This window comes from Sinohyriopsis cumingii, chromosome 9, assembly GCF_028554795.1.
Source record: "Sinohyriopsis cumingii isolate HCF-2022 chromosome 9, ASM2855479v2, whole genome shotgun sequence".
Classification (NCBI taxonomy): Eukaryota; Metazoa; Mollusca; class Bivalvia; order Unionida; family Unionidae; genus Sinohyriopsis; species Sinohyriopsis cumingii.
Window position 1 is genome coordinate 58,339,611 of NC_142969.1, and position 20,163 is coordinate 58,359,773.

The 20,163-nt window shown below is 35.9% G+C and overlaps 1 protein-coding gene across 1 annotated transcript in view; it reads left to right on the forward strand.

Annotated features, from left to right (window-relative positions):
• Positions 1–20,163, forward strand: part of LOC149791888 (protein disulfide-isomerase A5-like) — a 110,903-nt gene that overhangs the window by 25,959 nt on the left and 64,781 nt on the right. The window contains exons 9-11 of the mRNA XM_089970394.1: positions 3,340–3,431; positions 14,569–14,637; positions 19,294–19,430. Coding sequence (XP_089826520.1) covers positions 3,340–3,431; positions 14,569–14,637; positions 19,294–19,430 — 298 coding nt within the window. The remainder of the gene's footprint in view (positions 1–3,339; positions 3,432–14,568; positions 14,638–19,293; positions 19,431–20,163) is intronic.

Below are 20,163 nucleotides of genomic sequence, written 5' to 3' on the forward strand. Positions count from 1 at the left end.
TCAATTTTGGATATTGTCAAGTGCAACATACAATGTTACATTACATTAATGTTACATTACATTAACATGTAATGAAATTTTTAAAAAAACTTTCAAAAAAAGAGAGTTATAAACTATGATTTGTTGGTCCTAAATTAAAAGGTGCCCTCATACAGTTTGACTACTTTCGTGGCTGTCTTGAAAATCTATTTATCGCTACTGTTTTGAAATGGATGGTTGTATCTACTTGGGATTTTCAATAAAACACTCTTCACTGTATTTAATTGGTCCTCATTGGAAATGATGACATCTTCAACACACATGGCCTTATCAGCACAATTTAATTACTTATCTTGTGTGATATATAGTTCTGCCTGTTTTGAAATGATTGATACAACCTCTAAAGTAGCAACCTTGATGGTCTTCCTGAAAATCTTGATATGTGTACATATCAGTATTGGGTTGTCAATAAACCTATGGCAGAGGTTCTCAAACTGTTGCATGGACCACTGGTGGTCCATACACTTCATTCTGGTGGTCTGTGGAAAGGTTGTGGAACTGTCAAGCAGTTGAACTTAGCACACGCCAAAAAAAACCCAGGCTCATCCATCACATTAGAAACAAAAGATTAATGATATTAAAATATAAGTTGTGTGCTTTTATTTGTAGAATAAATGTTAATTTTATTAAGTTTTAAAAAAATATGTAATGCTTCTTTGCAAAGTGCTTTTGAACTGTTAGCTAATAATGCAATCAACATTGGGAAAAATCAATAAGTGGTCTGCCAAAACCCTTAGGAATCAAGTGGTTTCCTGAGACTTTCATCAATACTCAGGTGGTCATTGAAAGAAAAGTTTGAGAACCACTGCAGTATAGCATTATTTAACTTGCTTGGAATTTAGTGTATAAAAATGTTGTAGTTACAGTTGGTCAGTTGTGTTAATTGGTAGTACTTTAGTATCATGTTGTAGTTACAGTTGGTCAGTTGTGTTAATTGGTAGTACTTTAGTATTATTTATTTTCATTGGGCTCAATTTTCCTGGTCTTGTATTTAAAAAATTCTTTTTGTGGTTACTTAAATTTGTGGTTTTGCCTGTCAGAGTTTGTATATTAGTAGGTATTTCATTCATGGTTTAACCTCTACAAATGCCCAAAATAAAAAATACAAAAGAATAAAACTTTACCAATGCAAACGGCAGTCACTATAATGTTTAAAACAAGACTACCACCTGTGTGAGCACAAATCAAAGACCTGACAAATTCAATACTTACACCGTGTTTTAGACTTAGTGAATAACATCAGTTGAAGCCGATGCAGCCAACAACACTAGGCCAATCAGTTACTAAAGTACATATGAAAGACCTCTTACATAAACCACTGTCCATCATGGCGTTAACACGGTGGCTTAAGAGTTGTAAAATTCAACTTAGACCCCCTCGGCTCCTGGACTTTCTAACCCGTCAGAAGCTGCAAACACATTGCAGGCACTTAATTACCAGGCAGCTAATGATGATCAGTGCACAGTATTAGTAAACCTTGCAACCTCATTAATCAGGACAATTCACACCGAATGGATAATTGCAGCTCGTGCGACAATGAATGAAAGATCAAACCTAATTATCAGTGGTTTTGAGAAAGCTGGACTTGTTTAAGTCTTCAATTTGGGATTATTTACCTGAGAAGCATTTGTGAGCACCATGAAATTTGATTGACATGATGTTGATACAGTGGCTTTGTCCAAATATCTGTGAAGTGTGCGCTTTAATACTCTCCTTTAATTAGTGTATATACATTGTTGTTGTTGTGGGGTTTGACGCCATTTTTCAGCACACGATAGGCTATGCATGGTGGCCAGTATTAATGGTGGAGGAAGAACCTGGGAAAACCCCGGAAAGAACCACCGACCCACGAGAAGCTGCTGGCAAGCTTTCTCACATACCTACATTGGCCGAATCCTGGACTCGAACCCACACAGACAGAGATGAGATGGCAGTGATCCATAACGGAGAGCGCTTTAGACCACTCGGCCATTCGGGGCCCTGTATATACATTGTGTTTCATCAATAATAGTGTTTCAAGAAATAGTTAATAGTCTTTTACTTTTGGATTAAAAATGCATGGATAAAATGAAATGTGCTTTCAGAAGAATTTAAATGTTTCAACAACAGTTGTACTCGAATGAACAATCGATTTGAATAAGTATTACATTTTATTTTCATATACTGTTATTTTGTATTCTTTTTTCTTTCATTACTATTACTATTGTTTGAATGCTTATGCTTTTTGTCTATTTTCTCTATCCTTACTTACCTCACATATTGATTTAAGGCAGTGAGTGTACAAATACAGCTATCAGATACCTCATCGAACGTGTGCATTGAAACAATATAAAATGATTTATAATTCTCGTTTCAAAAGGTTAAAATAAAAAATAAAACCAACACATGTAAAATCTAATATTTAATTACCAGATTACAGTATTGACTTTGATTTATTAAATACTAGTAGCTGTGTTAATCTATAGGAATGAAACACTATGAAATTGGGATGGGTCATCATCCTACAGGGCTCATTTTTCGTTGGGATTTAAATTCGTGGTTCGAGGCAACAATGAAAACCACAAAAATTGATGATACTGCAGTAGTATACATCTTGATGTGTACAACACTGATTTGCAAAAAGTTCAGGAGTGGGCTCCACATTCAGGCCATTCCTAATTTGTTGTTCAAATTGTATACAATAGTTTGGACCCATATCTATATAAAAGATAATGGTTTTTTTTCTTCAAAAGTTAAGTTCTCAGATATTTCAAAGTGATTACCTTTTACTTGTGATAATAAGACACACCTTTTCATGAAGTAGATGTAAATTTTATCCCTCCCCTTCCTTATATACTCCTTTTCTCAGTGGATAAGCAATTCTAAATAGATTAATTGTTTAGAATACACCCTCATTATAATGTATGGGAACAATATAGTATATCACTTTATAGTGAGATGGCCTTGTAATGTTGTACATTAATGCATATAAAATTTACTACTGCTTAACGAAATGGGATCCATGACTGTACACAACTTGAGATAGGTTTTGTGTGTGTTATACTGATTGACATTACAGTAAGTGGGGAGTGCTGCATCATCAGATATTTTTAAAAATAAAATTTAAGCTCCTTTTTGTTATGTACTTCTAATGTTTGCTTTGGGAGATGGTCATTCACAAATTGCTGAAATCTGGATTTAATAGTCTCATTTCTAGAAAAAGGACGTATGCCTCACTGGGTTAAAAAATATATTACATTATTTGACAACTATTTCAGAGTATTGTCATAAATTGTTTATTTTATTTTCCTTCATTTTCAGGCTCTAGTTGGAATAGACGTGGAAAAACCTCATCTTGTGAATCTCAGGACAGAATACAATATCACAGGTTTTCCTACACTGTACTACTTTAAGTAGGTATACTGCAGGTTATCTCAGCTTTTACCCAAGTAAACTCCTAGATTAATTACTCTAATACCATGTATTATTTAAACAATAGCATATCCTGTTTGGACCTTTCTGATGACTCAGTTATACTCTGACTTTCAGGTGGGTTATATTTTTCTTGAGTGTACATTACATAAGGGAGATATTGAGTAAACATTCACATGACTGTAGATTGTATTAACAGTGCTCAAATCACAAGCCCTGACTGAAATTACACAAGCTCAGACTCCAATTTCCATATGCCCAAAATTTCCTCTTTTTTAATAGTTGTCACAAAAGGTTGCAATTAAATAGGGGGTTTGAAGGTAATGCAGGTGTTATTAGTATTCATCATTACTGCGATTAGAGACTGGATGGTACTGGTGTTCAAACTTCACTGCTCAATTCTCTGAACCAATCATGGCCAGAACCAAGTTGGCATATGTTAATATGTTGTTTGCAGTATGTGCAAAGAATTAATTGCCTCTCCCACAACCTTTTTTTTTTTGCTGCCATGTTTCACACAAACTCCATTGACTAGTTCTGAAATTTATTTTTGTTGGGTTTTGCTGATACACTTGATAGCTAATTGCTTCCTAAATCAACTTAAAAAATGAATCACACTTGAACACTATTCTGACAAATGAAATGATCATTGCTTTGCATTTTATATATGCAGTAAAATCTGACTTCAAAGAAACATTGCCACTGTTCACAAACTTGTCAAAAACCTAAAATACATATGGCTTAAACATTTTCATTCAAAGCAATGATACACAATACTTTTTGTTCTCCTACATGCTTCTTGCATTTCTTTGGTGTACTTATTTGATTGTTCATTGTCCTGAGCATACCTATGCAAATTAGCACATTGGGCTCACCCACTGCAGTCTTCAAACACGTCTCAATAGTTATTGTCAGTCAGTTAAGTAATATGTGAATGGTGGTTTATAACTTGAGCTATTTGGCTTTTAATTACCACAGTTTGAACTGTCCAAGGGATAGTTTTGTATCAGCTCCAATCATGACTGTTTACTGTTTATATATGCTACATTTAATGGGCATATACTGATATTGGTGGTTTTTTTCTTCTTCTGTTTTCAAAGATTCCTGAAAAAAGTTTTCTTGAAACACAACTGTGTTAGGGGGTTTGGGAGTACAAATTGTATTTTTAGCCTGACATGCAGCATTAAAATTTGATTAAAAGTGGATCTCCACTTTATAGATTGCACTGTGTTATGGCAGCTATGTCTACATCGTGAAAATACATTTCTGATTTCACTGGTCAACAGTGAAATCATTACTGACTTGAAAAGGCCCTAATCTGTAGTATTTTGGTGTGCCGAACACGAATATAACCGTGAAAAATTTGTATTGGCTCTCGTTTTGAAGATATTCATATACCTCATTTTCTATGTTTCACTGTGTAAATTTCTCCAGTAGGACTGCAGCAACATCCGGAATAATGATGTAACATTGCATAATACCATCATGCTCACATCATCCACAGTTGATTGCATCATTTTCTGATGCAATGCAATACTAATGCCATGCGGCTGCTGAAGTAAGTTGACGTCAGCAGTGTACTATACATGTGTAGGCCTATTATACTAATGCCAGGCGGCTGCTGAAGCTGACGTAAGCAGTGTACTATATAAAGCCCAATCAGATAGGTTCAGCATTTAAAATATTTTAGACGTTGTGCGAGACAGTTCAAGCTACTGTTACATAAAACTTATTATTTTATCCATTTACGTACAATAAAGAACAGTAATGCCTCGAAAGTGTGTTAATACCGCGGACAATTTTTGCTATATTTGTGGGGAAGTGACATTTGCCAACCAGAAGAAAAGTATCAATTCTCAAGTGAAGAAGGCATATCATCTTTACTTCGGATGCAAGGTTGGTGACCAAGACAAGCCTTGGGCTCCGCATATATGCTGTGCTACATGTACAACACAGCTTTCACAGTGGTTGAATTGCAAAAGGTCATCAATGCTGTTTGCAGTCCCAATGGTGTGGAGAGAGCCAAGCAACCACCTAAATGACTGTTACTTCTGCTTGGTTCCTCCTCTTTCCGGCGGAATAACGAAGCGAAAGAAGTCGAGAATAGTCTACCCAAACATTCCGTCTGCATTGAGACCAGTTCCACATGGTGAGGGACTTCCTATTCCAGAACCTCCAGCAGAATATTCTCTTGATTCATCTGACGAAGACAAAGGTGAGTCGACCTGTTCTTCTCCTGGTCCATCAGCATGCAGTGATCCAGATTTTCACTGTGGTGCATCATCAACCCCACACAGAATAACACAGGAAGAACTAAATGACCTGATTCGTGATTTGGACTTATCAAAGAACAAGGCAGAATTGCTAGGATCAAGACTCCAACAATGGAATCTTCTAGAAGAAGATGTCACAATTACTGCATATCGAAAGCGCCACCAGCAATTGGAGCCTTTCTTCAGAAAGGAAAGTAATCTGATATTCTGTTCCGATATTGAGGGCCTCATGAATGCTTTAAAAATCACTCATGACCCACAAGAATGGAGACTATTTGTGGACTCTTCGAAACTGAGTCTCAAGGCTGTGCTTTTGCACAATGGAAACATTCTTCCATCTATTCCAGTAGCGTATGCTGTCCACATGAAAGAGACATACGATAACTTAAGGCAGCTACTGAATTCCATTGAGTATAACAAGTACAGCTGGCACCTCTGTGGTGATTTGAAGGTAGTTGCCCTTTTAATGGGACTGCAGCAAGGATATACAAAATACATGTGTTTCTTATGCGAGTGGGATAGCCGAGCAAGGGAAATGCACTACATGAGGAAGGAATGGACTCACAGGCAGAATGTAGCCATTGGAGAGAAGAATATCCAACACCCAGCTCTGGTTGAGGCTCAGAAAATCTTGCTACCACCCCTTCACATCAAACTAGGTTTGATGAAGAACTTCGTGAAAGCCATTGACCGGACTTTGCCAGCATTCCGATACCTGCATGAAAAATTCCCTCGACTCAGCGAAGCAAAGATTAAAGAGGGAGTTTTTGTAGGTCCTCAGATTCGAGAGCTTTTCAAAGATGACCGGTTCAACAACTTGCTGGAAGGTGACGCGAAACAAGCATGGAATGCTTTTCGCCTAGTTTCTACAAACTTCCTCGGAAATGTTAGGGCAGAAAACTATAAGGAACTAGTAGAAGACATGTTGATGAAGTATAAGAAACTTGGCTGCAATATGTCTCTAAAGATTCACTTCCTTCATTCCCATTTGGATTTCTTTCCTAGCAACTGTGGTATTGTTAGTGATGAACACGGCGAACGTTTTCATCAAGATATCGCAACAATGGAACAAAGATACCAGGGAAAATGGTCCACTACAATGCTGGCTGACTACTGCTGGACACTCCTCAGAGATGCTCCCGAACAGCTGTACAAGAGACAGGCGAAGAAATCTAAGATGTAGTCAATGACTTGATTTTTTATAGGTAGGCTATTACAGTTGACCTTTTACTATTGGAATGCATTTCGTTATGTAAACATTAATTTCTTGCAGATTACAAAAAAACTAGAGCCAATTTTGCAATTTGACTGTCATATTCGTGTTCAGCACATAAAAATTGATAAGAATTGACTAATTTTATTTCAGTAACATGACTTTTGTAAAAATTTGTTGTCCAGTGTTTTCATCAGAGGAATATAAGTTTTCTCTGATAAATTTGAATTTTTGTTTTACAATCCTGACTGGCACCTCATGTAGAATACAAGACATGCCTGATCTGAAATTAGATGGCCCTCGGGCATTGGGCTGTTGGATTTTTTGAGCATTGATTAAACTTGTGTGAGGGGCTGTTAGTAAATGAATGGTCTAAAGCACTCTCCTTTACTGATCACTGGTTCAAGTCTAGGACTTTTCCAATGTCGGTATGTGAGAAAGTTTGCAGTAGCTTTCTGTGGGTAAGTTGTTCTTACGGAGGTTGTCCTGGGTTCTTCTTCCACCATTTATACTGGCCACCATGTATAGCCTATCCTGTGCTGAATGATGGCACTGAACCCCAAACAAGAAGAACATTAAACCTGTGTGAACTTGGGAGATTAATTCAGCATTTGTATGACTCGGTTATACAATGATATTTAATTGGTTATATTCAACTTAAATGTACATTACACTACTGAGATCAAGTAAACATTTAGATGATTCTTTAAAACTGCCCTTAAATTAGAATGTACATTTCACTACAGGATCAAATTAATATTTAGATAGCTAATTATATACCAGCTTTAAATTGGTTCGATTCAGCTTAAATGTACTCAGTTAAGTGACTCAGTGATATGACTTTCGCTGTGTATTTTTGAATTGTATTATTTGTGGGTTTTTTTTTTATGATTATAAAGCTTTTCATGGCCTTGGCTTCAGAATCAAGAGTAAACAAGCTCTATTCTAACAACAGTTTTGTTTCGATGGTTCAGTCTTTTGAATGACACAAATGGATTTAATTACTAAGGGCTGTTCCAGTAAAACTTATATCCCCCCCGGGAATGGCACTTCAAAAAAACTTCTGTAGGAGGTTGTGTTTCGAACTGTTTTGATTCTGACAGTGGAAGGTTGGTTAGGAAAATCACTTCTGTTGTGGGTTGTGTTAACAAAATGAAAAATCGCTGGTGGGGTTGTCAGAAAGAAAAAAAAAAACGAATATATATTTAAAATCGCATCTAACCCCATCCTAGCGGTCTAACTTGAATAAAACATTGGGTCAGAAAATGATGCCAGTACACTCGAGTGCACGTAATTTGTACGAATTCACGTACTTTTAAAGCAGTGATATGTGTTAGGCAAATTACGTCAACATCGCAGATATAAAAAAATGTGCTTTGCGCAGTATGCAATTTTTATTAAACTTATAACTTTAACTTTAAAAGTGCATTTCGCGATGTAATTCACGCTGCCGCAGCTGTCTCAAAGCACTTGATGCGACATACAGATATGGCTGTTAAACTAAATTTGATTGGTTCATTAGCCCTGTAACAGGCATTTTATGGAGTTTTAGCCTTACTTTCATCGTGGAAGTTTTACAAGTGCGTGTTTCCAATAAGGGCCACACAGGAAACCAAAATGGTTGAATCACAACGTTTTCAGTCGGCAAATACGGGCTGGTGATAGCTATGAAGACAATAAATTTCATGTATATCGGTCTGTTGGACATTGGGAAAAGGTCACTGGAAATACCAGTGTGTGATTTTGAGCCCAAAATTGATGTTGAGTGCGAGTCCGATGTACGTGTTGGATGGACAATATGCCGGTTATATTTATTCAAGATACCCATGTCTAAACAAGCAGACTTTGGGAATGTTGGACTTAAAACCCTAATACAGCATTATGGAAGAGAAAAATCTGGCATAAGAGGCAGCAAAACACTGATATAAGGAAAGTAAATGAATCTGTGGCAGGGTTCATGTTAGTGAAAACTGACAGAGGTCTCAGAAACGCTTATAATCACGCATATTTGGACGCCAATTTTTTTATTTAGGTGGGCAGTAAAATTCAAAGACTTGCCAGTCCTGCTTCAGTCACCTGCATAGTGGGAAAATGTGTTGATCAGTTAGCTGTGCAGATATTTACAATGACAGAATTTAGTGGTTGAAAGTCTCCCCCCCACCAGTCGTTACCATTATAAGAGTACATCAAAAGAACATACTGTAATGGCTAAGCGGCAAGATCAAAGGCTTTGACTAGCAGCTGGGTGGGAAAATCTACTGATATTTACAGGGCTTGAATTCAGAGGCAGAAACACCCATAGATGTACATGTGGTCATTTATAACAGTACATCAAATAAACTACTTTAGCTTTCATTATTGTGTTCATTTCTGAGTGTAACGGAATAAGCAGTGCACATGACCTAGGAATCATGACATGTTGGGACGTAGACTTGAATGAGAATTTTGGTTTTCAACGGCAAACTGACGAAGATTGTGAGATTCAGAAGAGTGCTAAAGTTGCTAGAACTGATAGTTTGGAAGGGATAGTAGCCAAGTGTAAGAAAGTGTGTGATGCCTAGCTGAGTGCTTTGAATAAGACCTTCCTTGGATCAAAAAAATTCAGACTCACTCTGATGGACAAGCAAGAGCTATATCAGTGTTATAAAGAATGTAGAAAAAATTAAACTCTATGGCAACCAATAGTTCTTATAATTGGCATAGTTTTCTGAGAGGGGACTGCAACTTTTGCTGGTGGGACTCATATTTGTACTAGAATGGGAGCCATGGACTCTTAGTTTTAAAATCCTAACGAGACCTCTGGTTCAAAACTTTTCTTTTTGGAACAGAGATATCCAAGAGAGAATACCCATGGGGCCATACATGTGAGATGTTGAAAATTGCACAACCATAAAGAACAGTAACTAGTTCAAGCTAGTTATGCATATGCATTTCAGACAGCAGGCAATGAAAGGAGTTCAAAGCACAGAATAATATTCATTCACCTAGGAGGAGGATCATATTAAATTCAGAAACAATTAACAGATTAATGCTCATAGGGAACATCAGAGAATCCCCATACAACATAATGTACATGCTCTCTATGTGCAAAAATTAAATGACATTAAACATAAGAGACTGACTGATCTGTGTAAACTCAAAGCAAGATGGATAAAATTTGTCCTGTTTGTGTTCGGTTCTTCCTGTGTGTATTTTGATCATGGTGGTATTTTCTGCAGACCTTTTGGCACTTAGTTCCAAGCCATCATTTGGTATTTGTATTGCAAAATGGATAACTAAAAAAGTCTATTATCTAGTACAATACATTTTTAAGCAGTATCATTAACTGATGATGAAATTGATGAAAAAATACTTGATATCATTCTGATATATGGATTCTTTCCTACACTACTAATCTGTTCATCCTGATTCTTTTTTTTTACCATCTCCTTTAGTCTTACTGGTACCAGTGCTTTTAATAAAATTGTAACTTCTATTTTCTTACAATCTAAATATTTGTAATGATGTGTTTTTGTCAAAAAGGTAAAATGTGCTTAGTGTTGTAAAATCTGAAACTATTAATTAGCAAGGGACTAAAGTAAAAAGTGGACAGAAATTATTGCCATATGACAGTGTTGTTAGAAACAACAGAATAGTTGTACAAGATTTATTTTGTACAAAGTTGTAGAACTAGTGCTTGTATTGTCATCACATATTCTATTTAAATAATTATATCATTATTTCTGTATATTCCTATGACATTATTTTCCCAGTGGTAGTAATTTTCTGATCTGATGTTGTTCATTTCTTGCACAATTTTTACGCATCAAGAACTCTCACTGTATTATTAAAAAACAATGTAATCTGCACCAAATTGAGTTGTTTGAGAAGAAATTAATGTTTTTAACCCAAAAATCACTGAAGCTATGAGTTCTTATATTAAAGTCTCACATTAAATAACATTTGAAGTAGCCACGATAGTAGTTTAGGATGCAACTGTACCAATTTCACCTTTGGTATATCCAAATCTTGAATGTGATGATGGAACATAGCTCCAAAATAAACACATCAATTTTAGAACCTCTTCATTGACTATGAATCAAGTAACCGAGTCCAACTGAATTGCTAGAAATTTTTCTATTCCTTTGACAATTTCATAATTAGCTGTCAAATATGGAGTAAGCCTATGGTCTTTATGCCATCCCAACCAAGACCTCACCACAACCACATGACTATGCCCAGTGACATCACAGTAATAATCGCTATACAACTAGAGATGACATTTCTTCGAGAATTTTGATTTCAGTTGAGCTGTAACGGAGTGGAACAATAAGAAAGAGTGACAGATATTTAAGTGTTAGGGAGATATTCAACAATGGCTATTCCCACTGCCACCACTTGTTCATTGGAGATCACACACACACAAAATTTAGAGTACATCCTGAAATCCTGGCAGCATCCCTGCAGAGGAGATAACTTGACTATTCGATTTTATTGGTCTCTGGTTATCCCATGGTATTTCTGTTACTTGAACATTATCTTACAGTGTGTCCATTCAGCATGGTCGAAAAAGGCTTACAACCATTGAGAGTTTGTTCAAGGACTCACATTACTACAGATGTGAGAGAATGAAAACCATACTGTAAATCAGTGAAGATAAAATAGAGTATATATGGGTTTGAATGTCCCTGATTGGTTGATAATGAAAGTAAGATTTTAGTAAAAACAATCTTTTGAGAGCTTGTCCTACTTGTAACTGAAAAAAGTGAGGGACATTGTTTCATTAACATAATTTCCATCCCTTTACAGACCCGAGTTTGAACGACTCATTACTGAAATCAGCAACTGATCCTTTGATGCAGTATTGAGAGCACACATTTCAAATTTGTATAGATCCAGAAAATGGTGTGGCTGTTATGGTTTTCTTTTCATAAGAGCTGTCGTCATAGATGTGTCTATACTGATATAAATTTGATCATGAGCACTCAAAATTTTAAGTTACTGAATTTTAATATCGTGGTGTTTGCACAAATTTACAGTGGCAACTGAATTAGTACAGAGAGTCCTGAACTCTTGAGTTTTGTGCAGAAATATGGAATCCAAGCAGAATACATTCAGAAATGTAGAGGTTTTCAATCTTGGATTTAGTCTCCCAGTTGCATTTCACACTGATATGCATATTCACAGAACATTTGTATAGTAGTAGGAAAAGTAAGTGAGAAATTCAGATACATATCATAAACAAGACAAACAGTATGTGGGGGGACAAGATCATAAGAACAGACTGGAATGGAGAAGTATAATAAAAACAATAATGAGTAGAAGTGTGTCTCGTTTTTTATGTGTGCAACATATTTTCTCAGCTTCAGTAAAAAATTTCATCAAAAGGAAGACCATAAAGGGTGTACAGTTAACTCAACCAGTATGAATTTAGCTACTTAAAAGATGTATCAAATCAATTTTAACCTTCTGGTCTGTTTCTGTCCATTCTGGTGGTACGTCCACTGAATCAGTATGGTTGGAAAAATATTTGGCAAATTTAAAAATTTAGAAATCTTTTGGCAGATTATGATTCTACACTACTTCTGCCTGAGAGATGTGAATAATTTTATTTCTTCGTTTGTTGATTGTGTTTGTTGCTCAATTCAAATGCATCTTTGAAAAATATTGATGCATTCTCATACTTTGTTACAAATATTTATTACAGATGCATATTTCGAGATATTGGTGAATATAGCTTGAATAAGTTATAACAGTTCTAGTTGGAACAATGAACATTGTTAGAGAAAATTTAAGTGAGCTAAAATGTAAACTTTTCCGCAGTGTGTGATGCAGGATTACTCAAGACTTTTCCATCTCATATGCTCACAGTTTAGTAAGGATACAAAGTCAGGATTTCTGTGTTAGAATAGAAATATCTATTATAAAATATATATTCATGGATGTTAAATTAGTAGTTATTAACTGACTGATCAGTGACATCTACAATTAATAAGCCACCATGAAAATCTGTGATTTCACAGCATCAGAGACATACAAAAGGACAAAAGATTGATTATAATGAATGAATGCAAATAAAAATATGCAGTAGATAATATGATCTATAAGAATTCAGTAGAATACCTCCAGCCAGCTGTCATTTAAATCGCTTCTGTCCCCAACCCAATATTAAAATCGCTTCTACCGCCCACTAACCCATAGCCAGAAATTATGTTTAAAAAATATACTTCTGTACGGGGCAGTGTTTCTCGATTAAAACACATCTGACGGTGGATTATAATATTTTAAAATTGCTTCTGTTGTGGGTTGGTTGAATTTGAAAGTGCCTTTCCCCCGGGGGGGTATATGTTTTATTGGAACAGCTCTAAGAACAGGCTTCCGTTTAAAGACAACCAGAAAATAACTATACTGCCCTTCTTGTCAGTTGATACTTCAAGAGAAGCAAGGTTGCTGTCCAGGTATATGCAGTCTGAATTTGTATAGGATCAGTCGACTTTCACTTTTTTTATCAGAAAACTTTATAATTATTTATTGAGTGCAGGAGTCTACAGGATAGTTCCTTGCACATGTATATATGCTTATATTCAGTTGTATCAACTATCATTAGGAGAATTTTACCCTTAAAAGTAGCATTTTTTTTGGCCCTACAGGGTTCTTGGTAGAGGTGGTATACTCAGCATCTCTTCCTTCTTTACATGTTCTCCTAACGTTAGTGCATTTTGGGAAATGTATTTGATGGGGTAAATAAATTTTATAGTAAATTATGTTTGTCTGAAAATATTTATTTGATCACATTGCTATAAATCCCTCCCACCCCACCCCCTCACCCCATGCAGTGTGAGCGTCATGTCTCAGAAAGTGCGCAAGTTAAAAACAATATCTGGTATATGTAGTGCCCCTTAGCCATGTAAGGGGGGAGGTGATCTGTAAGAGCTACTTATCTTTGTCTTCACAATGTAAAGATGGACTTCTTTACAATCTGGGGGAGGGCTGTATTCTGGAGGTAATGTGATTGGATAAGTATTTTTGGAGAAACATAACTGACTTTAAAATTTCCTGTTTTTCTTGCTGGTTTTGGAACTAATTGCATTTTGTAAAATTCAACGAAATATTTTGTGAAAACCACAAAATACAAAACTGCAGTAATTAGTTTTATCATCAGGATGTTAATCATGCTCTTTTTTTAATGCATCAAATTGCTTAGCGACTTTGACTGCTTTACACTGTGTTTAATTATTTGACTCTGTTCTCATTGTGATCAAATACTTTTATTTTATATGTGCATGGAATATCTGAAACTTGAACCAGTGGTATAATCTATATTGACTAAACACATCATGATATGTTGACTGAGCTCAGTGTAGGAGTAGTTTGGCGACAGTTTTGGTCAAAATGCTTAAATTGTTTTGCGCACTTTGAATGAGACTTTAAAAAGTTTCTTGATGCAGTTTTAATTGAATTGTCTACATGATATACATGTCTACATGATATACATGTCTGCAGGATATACATGTCTACAGGATATACATGGCTTGTCTAGAGCTATGTATATATTATTCTAAAGATAGAGAAGAGCAATTATTGCTGCTAATATTTATGGAAGCTGCAATTCAATTATAATAACTAGTCTTATTTGTTTATTTTTTCTTTCAGAGAAGGCAGGGTCAAATATAGATATGGAGGTGAAAATAACAAGGATGGGATTATCAGCTGGTTGAATGAGTATGTAGCTTTTCTGATGCCTTTATGTCTGTTTGATCTGAATTTTGTCCCAGAAGCTGCAGTGATTGCTGTGTATGTTATATTAAGATTCTGACTTCTGGACATCTACACTGTCAAAATATTAAAGTCAAATTTCACCCACATTGCACGGATTGATCCTTTCTTTGATATGCATAAAGGACAGTCAGGCCCATGACCTATTGTCCAGCAGTAGTTTCTTGGTCCTTCATAGTGAATGTGGTAACTCAAGTAGAAAGAAACATAAGTTTCACAAAAAGGGCCATCCCATTCCCTTGGCATGATCAAATTAAACCTCAAAGGAAACAAATTATATGTGCCATAGAAAGGCTTCTGAAAATATAGCTTGAACAAAGATTAACTGATCTTGATCAAATTTGATGTATGAGTAAATCTCAGTCACATCTCACATCAGGTTGATAACATGGTTAAAAGTCTGGTGCTTATAATTCATAATAAAGAGGAATTAATGATAAGGTTTTCCATAACTTTATCAATGACAATGTCTACTCTTTGACTCTAGCTCCTTCCAAAAGTATATAAAATCCCTCATTCCTGGAAAGATTCTTGGAAGACCTATTATTAGTGGAATCAGTTTCCTTACTGAAAATATCAGTAATCTAAAAAATGAACTTACGAAAACCACTTGTCAGAATTATCCCTTTTTATATTAAAGATACCACAGATTTTATAAATAAAATTCAGGCTATCCATAATTTGCCAAAGAATTTATTTTTGGTTGTAGTGGATGTCATTTCTTTATACACTAACACACTCAACCATTAAGGTTTATCGTCAATAGCCAAAACTCTGGCTGCAGATAAACTCAAATAGCCCTCTCCAGTCAGTATCTTATCTCTGTTAAAACTGGTACTACACTGCAATAATTTCACTTTTGATGACTCCTTTTATATGCAAATTGGCAGCACTGTAATGAGCCCTGTCATATGCCAATATCTTTATGAGTGATCTAGATCAGAAACTTGTGAACTTGGAACCATATAAACCTTTTATTTATCTGAGTTTTAGAAATGACATTTTTATTTTCTGGACTAGATCCAAGTTTGAATTAAACAATTTCCAGCTATGTTATTGTTGTTTTTGTAGGATTTAATGCCATTTTTCAGCATATGATACATGGCGGCCAGTATTGTTGGTGGAGGAAGAACCCGGGAAAACCCCGGAAAGAATCACTGACCCATGAGAAGCTCCTGGAAAGCTTTTGCACATACCCACATTAGCCGAATCCGAGACTCGAACCCACGCAGACAGAGGTGAGATGGCAGTGATCCATAATGGAGAGCGCTTTAGACCACTCAGCCACTCGGGGCCCCAATTTCGAGCTATGATAAGTGTCATAAAACTATCTAGTGTATGCTATAATACTCTAAGGAAAATAAAAATCTCATTCCTTGATATTATTGTGGGTTTTAAGGAATTAGGCTTTGAGAAGCATCCTTCAGATCTGATCCAATTCTATGAAAGAAAAAGATACCCAACTCTAACAAACTGTAACAGATTTTGAATTAAAGCAAGACAAAAATCATTCAGATCTACTGAGAAGGTTGATAAATCTAATGTGATCTTAGTGACCTTCACATATGACAAAGATAATCAATTTTTACAGTGTGCAATAAGATCTATTGTTAACCTGACCCTGCCAGTGACTATTCAAAAGAAACCAATCTTTGCACAGAGAATTGGTTGTCATTTAAGCAGTCAATTAATTAGAGCTAAGCTTTCAAGTAAAAACCTAGATTTTATGGGTAAAATGCTTGCAAAGTGCTAGATTGCGAGACCATTATTTATACCTTTGGCATGAAAATGGATAAATCTAAAATATTTTAAAATATTTAGAAGCACATTTCAAAGTTGAGGTCTTTGTACTACACATACTGTTATTTACTTGCATGAGATTGCTGTGATAAACAATATGTCAAATTACAAAACGTGGCAGACTTTCTTCAAGAGTGTGGACAAAAAAGCAAACTAACTTCCCAAATCCACTGAGAGCCAATTAGTCTCTACAGAAGTGCATCCGCATTAAAATCCATCTCTTCCACAACTACAGTGATTAGAAGATCTGTGAACACTAACAAAAAGAGAAAACTGGACAATCTGGTTCCATAATGCCAATAACCACTTTCTACCAAGAAGCCAGGAATCTACTTTCAAAATTTGCCAAACTTCATAAACTGGTGGACTATCTTCAAGAGTGTGGCCAAAAAGGCAAATAATCTTAAATATTTAGATGTACATTTACAGACCTCAGTATACTTCAAAGAGGTCATTGTACTACATGTAATGTGATTTACTTACCTGCCATATCTTTGGCAAAACAGTGTGTAGGTGAGACTAAACGGGAATTTCAAGTGAGAAGAAAAGAACACCTCTGGGATATCTATAAAAAGCAGGATACCCCAGAATCAAAACAATTTAACTAAGATGAACACATCATAAATTGTGTTCAGTTTCAGATAACTGTAATCATCCAATTTGATCCAGAGCTTTCTGGTAGCAACATTAATTGGAAAGATAGAGGACTTTATTAGATACATCAATTACATACTCTACAGGCAGTAGGGATCAACAAGTCTTTAAATTTGAGTTAAGGCAAGGTACATGTCTATGATGAAGATGCTGAGCTAGCAGATAGCATTAAAGTGATGGTCTCTTTTCATAATAAGGCCACCTTTTGTATTGGCTTGGATTTCCCCATTGAACTACAGACTCAAGATTGTTCAGATCTTACCTTTTGGTCAGTGGTGAAATCCAAGACTATCCAAATGCAAACAGCACTGCCAGACATTACTTGTCCAGACGTCAAAATTGGCGAACAATTATTGCATTTTCTCCAGTATGTCACAAACTTAATGAAGTGTGTCAAGCTGTTTTGAAAATTGAACTATTCTTGATTATGACTGGCTTAAGTTAGAAATTAGAAGATGCAATTAGGATAAACTAGCAGGGTTGGAACTACCGAGGGTGTGGACCATAGCTGCCAAACCTCATGAGTTTGGTGTGAATTTCACGACTCTTTCGGTGATTCACCGATTCACGCCACAAGCCAAAAATTCATGAATTCTCCAATCCTCAGTTATTTTAAATCTTTAATAAAATAACCGATTTCCCATTAAGCGCTAGTCGTGATATTTGCAGTTGCCGAAACGGTCCGGTACTGCTGGTCGCGATATTAGTAGATCTACAGCCGATTAGTACAGTTGGCCTGGTAGCAAGCATTTTAGCCTATTTTAATCTATATATGTATAAGAGTAGTTTTACAAATGCCTTTGAGAGAAACTGGGGCCTAACCGGAATTTTGCTCCGCACATGCATCACCAACACTGATTTGAGTTACCGTTCAGCATCGCATGTAAAATCTTGAAAATGTCTCCACCAGGGAAAAAGAAATGTATTACTCAAAAAATGAAGTTTAATTTTGAATATATCAAAAATTGGCTGTGCATTCTGCCATTAAACATTGATATTCATCATGCTTTTTGCACTCAGTTTGCCATTGCAGAGACGATGTGAAGAAGCACGTCGGTTGCAAAAAACGCGTAGAAGGGAAAATTAAGAATTTGCAGATTTCAGCTCTGGAATATTTTAAGCCATCGGTGGAAGACCTGCATGCTACCGACGCTGAAGCATTATTTGTGAGTTTTCTTATCGAACACCATCTAACTTTATTAGCTGGAGACCATGCTAAATATTTGTTCTGACAAATGTTCCCGGACTCGAAAATCGCTTCAAAATTTTCCTATGGAAGAACCAGAAGTGCTGCAGCTTCTGTGCATTCCTCACAGCAACAGTGACAGAGAAAGAGTATTTTCTCTAGTGAGGAAAAATAAGACAGACTTTAGGGCCTCCTTAGCTGCAGAAAATTTGTCCGCAATTTTAGTCACCAAGATCAACCAGCAGTCTGAACTGTTTAGAAAACAAATTTACGATCAAGCAGTTGAGGAAGTTCAAGTCTGCCACAGTATCATGTCTTGATAAATAAATATTTCTGCATATATGTAGTGTTTTAGTTTTATATTGCGAACTTAATATAGTGTAGTATTGATGGTCAGAGTGGATGGAGCTGTTGTCATGGTATTTTTCACTAATTCATGTCCAAATTTACGACTTTTTATCCCTATTTTCACTAAGTGTGAGCCTGGAAGGTTGGCAGCTGTGGTGGACTTGTGTCTTCTCTTGTGTTATTGTTACAGGTTAGATCCCCCATCCCTTGATTCATGGACGGTCACTCCAAATTTTCGTTGTAACGAACCCCTGTGGTTCAAAGAATATCACAAATGAGTGCAGCTATGCCTGTTGTGACCTTGGGTTCAAGGTCAGTGGTCATAATTTGGATTTTGAACTGCAGTCATGGATCAGGAATGCAGTAATTTAGTCCACCTCAGTACGTAGATACATCTTAACTGTATCAGGGATTAATTCAATTATGTACTACCCGTGACTTCAGGCTTGGAGTTTGATGTCATGACTTGCATTTTTGTAGTGCGTGGAAATTTTGCAATAGGATCTTACAGTTAGATGTTTCCACTGGTCATATTTTTCCCTTTGTGTCACTCACAGAATTATAAAGTCTTGAGTTGAACAATTTACCACCAAACTTTTTTTTGTTGCTTTCAGCCCTAAGCCTCCAGAGGAACCAAAGAAGGAAAAAGAATGGGCAGATGATGAAACAGATGTTGTTCACCTACATGATGATGATTTTGACGATTTTATTAACAGCCATAATTCTGTGATGGTTATGTTCTATGCACCTTGTATGTTCATATTATATTTTGATAAATTCTTCAGGTATACACTAATAGAGGGCATTCATTATAAAAAAAATTAATTTGAAAGGTTTTAACAGTTAAATTATAGCAGAATGTTTCTGCAGTGTGTATATCAGAGGCATCATCTTAACTTTATCACACTAGCATGTACATACAATGGTCATGACATTTAAAGTGTTTCCATCCCACAGGTGGCTGTTAATGAGAGGTTGTACTGTTTACTCTGACAAAATATAATAAAATCTACCTTAGCAGACCCATTTATACAAAGAAGGTCTGTTCATACAGGATTTTGTTTATGGGTTCCCTATGTTAACTTTTGCTGCTGTACCTCTTTTCAATAGGGTACTTGCAAAAAAAATGAGAGATTTCTGTGAGAGTCAGTAAAGACAGGTTTTACTGTAAACAATTCACAGGTGGTTGAAAGATATATTTCAAATCTCAAAACACTGTTCTTGACTAGAAACAGATTTTGGCTGATCTTCACAAAAGTACAGTTTATTCAACAGTGAATTCAAGAATGATGGTGGTGGTGGGAGGATAATTGGATTTTAAAAAGAATTAATCAACCGGTTTTGATTGTAAGGCAGAGCTTTAGCAGTTACATTTGTAATATTCATTATTCTATGATCTTGTTATTCCATTCCACAAAATTAAGCTGGATAATTGCATGAAGACCATTTAAAATAAAAACATTTAATTCACAGCCAGATTTATC